Source organism: Nicotiana tomentosiformis, chromosome 4 (assembly GCF_000390325.3).
Source record: "Nicotiana tomentosiformis chromosome 4, ASM39032v3, whole genome shotgun sequence".
In the NCBI taxonomy this organism is placed as follows: Eukaryota; Viridiplantae; Streptophyta; class Magnoliopsida; order Solanales; family Solanaceae; genus Nicotiana; species Nicotiana tomentosiformis.
The window spans coordinates 52,301,177-52,308,476 of NC_090815.1; the positions used below are offsets into that span (position 1 = coordinate 52,301,177).

Below are 7,300 nucleotides of genomic sequence, written 5' to 3' on the forward strand. Positions count from 1 at the left end.
ATCATTCGTAATGAGGGTCAAGGTTCACTATTAGCATCTTATGCAACTCAGTTTTCATACCACACATCATCAGCCCCAAATTTGACTAACCCCCTAAATACCCAAATATTTCGCCAGAGTTTCACCTGTAACTAGGCCTATCCACCTGTCAGAAAGCCCCAGAAAAATATCCTAAAAACATATACATAAACCAATGACATAACATAACTCATAAGAACACCAACAATAACTGAACAAGTGATACAAGAATCCATAGGCGGTAGTTTTATAAAAAGGTCACAAATTTTATACAAACAAGTAAGGATACTTCTTTTTCATTTCTTCCTCGGCCTCCCAAGTAGCCTCTTCAACTTGCTGGTTTCGCCACAACACCTTTATATAGGCAATTTCTTTATTCCTCAACTTTCGGAGTTGCCTATGAATAATGGCAACTGGAATTTCTTCATATGATAGTTCTTCATTAACCTCAATGGTCTCAACCGGCGCAATAGCTGACGGATCTCCAACTACCTTCTTTAACATAGACACATGGAATACCGGGTGCACTAATGACATCCCAGGTGATAACCCAAGCTTGTGCGCCACCTCACCTTTCCTCTGAATGATTCTGTATGGTCCAACATACCTCAGACGCAATTTCCCTTCCGTACGACGAACATCCGAATAGGACTTCTGATGACTTTGAGCAGTCTTCAACCGCTCCTTAATGATTTTAACTTTTTCCATAGCCTGTTATATGAGGTCTGGCCCTATCAACTCTGCTTCCCCAATTTCAAACCACCCAATGAGAGATCTCCATCTCCTATTATATAAAGCCTCAAATGGTGCCATCTGAATGCTAGCATGATGCTATTGTTGTAGGCAAATTCTATGAGTGGTAAATGATCATCCCAACTACATTTGAAGTCTAGAACACAAGCGCGCAACATATCCTCAAGCGTCTGAATAGTCCACTATGCTTGCCCGTCAGTCTGTGGGTGAAAGCCTCTACTAAAGTTCACCTGAGTACCCAAATATTAGCAGTGAATTGTGCTCCCCGATCAGAAATGATGGAATCTGGAGTGCCATACAACCTGACTATTTCTTTGATATACAGCTGACCATACTGTTCCATCGTGTCGGTAGCCTTAACCAGCAAAAAGTGTGCTGATTTCGTGAGTCGATCCATAATCACCCAAAATGAGTCAAACTTGCACGCAGTGCGCGATAGTCCTACCACAAAGTCCATATTAATCATTTCCCACTTCCATATTGGAATTTCTATGGTCTATGCCAACCCACCGGCCCGTTGGTGTTCGGCCTTTACTTGCTGACAGTTCGGACATCTTGTTACAAAGTCCGCCATATTCCTCTTCATGTCATTCCACCAATAGACTTTCTTGAGATCATGATACATTTTTGTAGAGCTCGGGTGTATGGAATACCTAGAAGTGTGAGCCTCGGTCATGATTCTCTCACGGAGACCATCCACATTTGGAACACATAACCTCCCTTGGTACCTTAGCGTACCATCATCCAAGCCGAGATAAAAAGCCATAGTCTTATGTTTATGAATCCCCTCCTTCAATTGCACCAACAATGGATCGTTGTATTGCTTCTCTTTGACTTCCATAACAAGTAATGATTCAGCCCTATTTTGCACAATTACCCCTCCTTTACTAGAGTCCGCAAGGCGAACTCCCAAACTAGCTAATCGGTGAACTTCCTTGGGCAATGGCCTTTGATATGCCTCTAAGTGTGCTAAACTACCCATAGATTTCCGGCTAAGAGAATCCGCCACAACATTAGCCTTCCCCGGATGATAAGAATATCAATGTCGTAGTCCTTGAGTAACTCAAGCCATCTTCTTTGCCTCAGATTCAATTCCTTCTGCTTCAAAATATATTGAAGGCTCTTATGGTCCGTGAATATATCCACATGGACACCATATAAATAATGACGCCAAATTTTCAGTGCAAATACCACTGCAATTCTGAGGATCAACCTTAATTCCTTCACTAGAGACAACATGACCCAAGAATGTGACATATTCAAGCCAAAATTCACATTTTGAAAACTTTGCATATAATTGGTGCTGATGTAGGGTTTGCAGAACTACCCTAAGATGATCAGCATAGTCCTTTTGACTTCGTGAGTATACAAGAATATCGTCAATGAACACTATCACAAAGGAGTCGAGGAAAGGTTTGAATACCCGATTCATAAGATCCATGAAAGATGTTGGGGCATTTGTTATCCCAAAAGACATTACCAAAAATTCAAAGTGCCCATATCGGGTTCTAAAAGCTATTTTCGGAACATCCTGCTCCCTGATCTTCAATTGGTGATATCTAGATCGTAAATAAATTTTGGAGAAGTACTTAGCACCTTGCAATTGGTAAACAAGTCATCTATCCTTGGCAGTGGGTATTTATTCTTGATTGTGACCTTGTTAAGCTGTCGATAGTCAATACACATTCTCAGTGACCCATCTTTCTTTCTCACAAAAAGGACTGGTGTGCCCCAAGGCGACACACTTGGCCGAATGAAACCCTTTTCTAAAAAATATCTCAATTGCTCCTTTAGCTCCTTCAATTCTGCCGGTGCCATTCTGTAGGGTGGATTAGATATCGGATGCGTGTCTATCATCACATCAATCCCAAAATCAATCTTACTGTCTAGTGGGATCCCAGGGAGTTCATCTGGAATAACTACAGAAAATTCATTCACGACAGGCACGGACTATAGACATATCCTGTCAGTTAGTGCAGTATGTTGGGCTTGTAGGCCTTGTATGTATATTTTGTTGGTTTGTCAGCTGTAATAGTTATGACGGCCTTGTCGGCCCAGCATTATATTGATGTTTAGTCAGCGTTAGTTTCTGTTCAGTTTTATATTTTGCTTCGCAAATTGTCTTGCAATGTTTCCCTATGGCCAAAGTATGACAATATATGTTCAGAGTCCCTTAGTCGCAAGTTGGTACGCAAGGTTAGGTGAGGCACCGGGTGCCGGTCTCACCCCCCAGGTTCGGGGCGTGACAAACTTAGTATCAGAGCAGTTCAATCCTAGGGAGTCTACAAGCCGTGTCTAGTAGGGTCTTGTTTATAGATGTGTGGTGCACCACATTATATAAGCAGGGAACTACAGGGCATTTAGGAGTTAGTTACCCTTATTTCAAATCTAAATCGTATTATATAACTAAGTTATAGGAAATTTGAGTTAAACTTACGTGTTGGTGTTTGCATGCGTAGATGACGGTGACTAGGAAGACTATGGCTAGCCAAAGGATAGATACAACAACAGGTGAAGGTACCAGCAGGGTACCCCCACTAGATGGGGCCCAGTCTGAGGCCCAAGGAGCGACCCCTACTCAGCCATTACCGTCTCCTCCACCACCTGAGGAGATTCCTAGGGATACCGCACATCCAGTTCCCCCTCTACTTCCATCAGATCAGGACTTGAGGAGTGCGGTGCATTTGTTTACACAATTGGTAGCTACCCATCAACAGGCTAGGGCATCAGCTAGTGCAGGATCTTCTAAGGGGTCTAAGAGTTCAAGGGTCCAAGAGTTTACTGCTTTGAGTCCCCCAGAGTTCACGGGGACAGATCAGAGGGAGGACCCGCAGGATTGCATAGATCAGCTTCACAGGATATTTCAGGTTATGCATGCCATGGAGAAAGAGGCAGTTGAACTAGCAGCTTTTCGACTCCTAGATATAGCCATCCTTTGGTACGAGGGATGGGAGAGGTCCTGGGGACGTAATGCACCTCCAACTATTTGGGAGAATTTTTCAGATGCCTTCCTTGACCAGTACTTACCGCGGGAGATATGACAGGCTCGAGTTGATTAGTTTCTAGCCCTCAAGTAGGGCAATATGAGTGTTCGAGAGTATAGTCTCTGTTTTGACTCATTGGCCAGATATGCACCATCCATAGTTGCTACTATGTGGGACAGGATTCACAAGTTTATAGCAGGGTTGGCCCCAGAGTTAACCGATGCATGTGCCACTTCTGCATTGCAGGATAGTATGGATATCTCCTGGATTCAAGCATTCGCTCAGAATATAGAAAGGGGTAGGCGTCGACAGCAGGGTACAAAGAGGGCTGAGCAAGAGCAACGTAAGAGGATGATATTTCCCAGGTCTCATGAGCAATCTCAAGGTAGTTATAGGCCCCAGTACTTTGGATGACCACCTAGGCCTCCGCCACCTCAGTTACAGGGTTATAAGTATGACCGCTATACTAAGTCAGGACCAGGTGAGAGCTCACGGGCGTCGGCTTTGCACCGACAGTGAGGTTCTACACAGACATGGTAATTTCTGCTGCGGTGTGACATCTGTGGTAGAGGACACTTGGGCTAATGCCGAGCAAGTTCTGATGATTGTTATAGATGTGGGCGTCCGGGGCATATGATGCGAGATTGCCCAAATAGAGATTCTGGGGGAATGGCACAACCAGGGAGTTCAACAACACGATCATCTATGTCTGTGCACCCTTCAGGGCGCAAGTCTCAGTCTTCGGCTGGTAGAGGTCGAGGCAGAGGTTCCAGTTCAGGTGGTAATCAGAACCGTATATATGCTTTAGCAGGTCGACAGGACCATGAGTCTTCACCAGACGTTGTGATAGGTATATTGACTATTTTCTCTCATGATGCTAATGTCTTGATAGACCCAGGATCTACTTTATCGTATATTATCCCATTTGTCGCGGGGAAGTTTGGTATAGTGCCTGAAATATTAAGTGATCCTTTTGCGGTATCTACACCGGTCGAAGAATCGATTATTGCTAGACGGCTTTACCGAGGTTGTACGGTAATAGTTTGTAGTCGTCAGACTTCAGCTAACCTAGTTGAGCTAGAGCTGATGGATTTTGATGCTATCATGGGTATGGACTAGTTGGCAGCTTGCTATGCCACACTTGATTGCCGAGGAAAGGCAGCTAGATTTCATTTTCCGGGTGAGATAGTCCTTGAATGGGTAGATAATACAGTGACACCCAGAGATAGGTTTATTTCCTATCTGAAGGTTAGGAAAATGATCGCAAAATGGTGCATTTATCATATTGTGCGAGTTAGAGATACAGATGCTGAGTTACCTACACTGCATTCTATTCCCGTAATCAAAAAGTATGCAGATGTATTTCTAGATGAGCTTCCATGAATTCCTCCCGAGCGAGAGATTGATTTTAGAATCGATTTGCTTCCAGGAACTCAACCAATTTCCGTCCCTCCGTATAGACTAGCACCTGCCGAATTGAAGGAGTTGAAGGACCAGTTAAAATATTTGCTTGAGAAAGGGTTCATCAGGACCAGTACCTCACCTTTGGGTGCACCGGTACTGTTTGTGCGGAATAAAGATGGCTCGCTGAGGATGTGTATCGATTATAGGCAGCTGAACAAGGTAACTATTAAGAATAAGTATCCACTTCCAAGGATCGATGACTTGTTTGATCAGTTGCAGGGGGCTAGATGCTTTTCAAAGATAGATTTGAAGTCGGGGTACCACCAGGTCAGAGTTCGGGAAAAAGATATTCCGAAGACAGCCTTCAGGACCCGATATGGCCACTTCGAGTTCCTTGTCATATCCTTCGGGTTGACGAATGCACCCACCGTATTTATGGACTTGATGAATAGCCTATTCCGACCATTTTTAGATCTGTTTGTGATAGTATTTATTGATGATATTCTGGTTTATTCCCGTTCAGAGGATGAGTATGCGGACCACCTGCGAGCGGTACTTCAAACCCTCTGTGATAGTAAGTTGTATGCTAAGTTTTCTCAATGTGAGTTCTGGTTGAAGTCTGTAGCATTCTTGGAGCATATTGTATCAGATGAAGGTATAAAGGTAGACACTCAGAAGATTGAGTCCGTGAAATCTTGGCCTAGACCTACTACTCCGACAGAGGTTCATAGCTTTCTAGTCTTAGCAGGATACTACCGGAGGTTCGTAGAGGGTTTTTCTTCCCTTTCGGCACCATTGACGAAGTTGACGCAGAAAGCAACTAAGATTAAATGGACGGAGGCTTGCGAGTGGAGTTTCCAAGAGCTTAAGAGTAGGTTGACCTCAGCGCCAGTTCTAACACTTCCAGAGGGTGCAGAGGGTTATGCCGTGTATTGTGATGCCTTAGATGCCAGGTTAGGATATGTCCTGATGCAACATAGGAAGGTAATCGTGTATGCTTCAAGGCAGTTAAGGAAGCACGAGAGGAATTATCCAACCTACGACCTTGAGTTAGCTGCGATTTTCTATGCACATATGATATGGCGACATTATTTATATGGTATTCATGTTGTTGTATTTACAGATCATAAAAGCCTACAATATATTTTCAAGCAGAAAGAGTTGACTTTACGACAGAGGTGATGACTTGAGTTATTGAAAGATTACGATGTTAACATTCTCTACCATCCAGGGAAAGCTAATGTTGTAGCAGATGCCTTAAGTCACCGATCTATGGGTAGCTTAGCACATGTAGAGGCCGAGAAAAGACAATTAACTATAGAGATTCATCAATTGGATTGTTTGGGGGTTCGGTTAGTAGATTCTGATGATGGTGGAGTTGTACTCCAAAACACTGCAAAATCATCTCTCATAGTTGAAGTCAAGGAAAGGCAGTACGAGGACCCAGTGTTGGTAGAGTTGAGAGAGAGAGTTCCGCAGCAGAAGAAGCCATTGTTAGAGCTCAAGGGAGATGGGGTTCTCAGATACAGGGGTCTTCTGTGTGTTCCAGATGTAGCGGGGCTACGAGACAGGATTATGTCAAAGGCACATTATTCATAGTACTCCATCCATCCTAGGTCGACGAAGATGTATCATGACATTAAGGATGTGTACTGGTGGAACGATATAAAGAAGAACATTGCGGAGTTTGTCGTCCAATGTCCTAGTTGCCAGAAAGTGAAGGTAGAGTACCAGAAGCTCGAAGGTCTAATGTAGACTATAGAGATCCCGGCATGGAAATGGGAGGCGATAAACATGGACTTTATCACGGGTTTACCTCGTTCTAATCGTAAGTTTGATTCCATATGGGTGATAGTCGATAGGCTCATGAAATCAGCTCATTTCCTACCGATCAAATCTACATATACAGCAGAAGATTATGCAAAGTTATATATTAAGGAGATAGTACGGCTACACGGAGTACCAGTTTCTATTATATATGACCGTGGGGCTCAGTTTACAACACATTTTGGAGGTTATTTTAGAGAGGTCTAGGGACTCAAGTGAATCTCAGCACAGCTTTTCATCCACAGACTGATGGACAAGCTGAGCGCACAATTCAGGCACTCAAGAATATATTACGAGCATGTGTGTTGGATTTT

At 43.6% G+C, this 7,300-nt stretch overlaps 2 protein-coding genes across 2 annotated transcripts; one reads left to right on the forward strand and one right to left on the reverse strand.

Annotated features, from left to right (window-relative positions):
- Positions 1-285: 285 nt before the first annotated feature.
- LOC138909674 (uncharacterized) lies at positions 286-726 on the reverse strand. The gene has a single exon (XM_070200885.1). It carries the CDS (start codon positions 724-726, stop codon positions 286-288), a length of 441 nt encoding a protein of 146 aa, XP_070056986.1.
- A 3,698-nt stretch (positions 727-4,424) lies between these two features.
- LOC138909675 (uncharacterized) lies at positions 4,425-5,138 on the forward strand. The gene is made up of 2 exons (XM_070200886.1): positions 4,425-4,698; positions 4,882-5,138. The coding sequence occupies exons 1-2, from the start codon at positions 4,425-4,427 to the stop codon at positions 5,136-5,138; spliced, it is 531 nt and encodes a 176-aa protein (XP_070056987.1).
- The last annotated feature ends 2,162 nt before the right edge of the window (positions 5,139-7,300 follow it).

Excerpts from the sequence above, each read along its gene's own strand:
- LOC138909674 (XM_070200885.1), bottom strand. The coding sequence starts at position 726 with ATGGAAAAAGTTAAAATCATTAAGGAGCGGTTGAAGACTGCTCAAAGT.
- LOC138909675 (XM_070200886.1), top strand. The coding sequence starts at position 4,425 with ATGGCACAACCAGGGAGTTCAACAACACGATCATCTATGTCTGTGCAC. Across the intron at positions 4,699-4,881 it reads ATTTGTCGCGGGGAAGTTTG|CTTGCTATGCCACACTTGAT; the intron begins GTATAGTGCCTG and ends ACTAGTTGGCAG.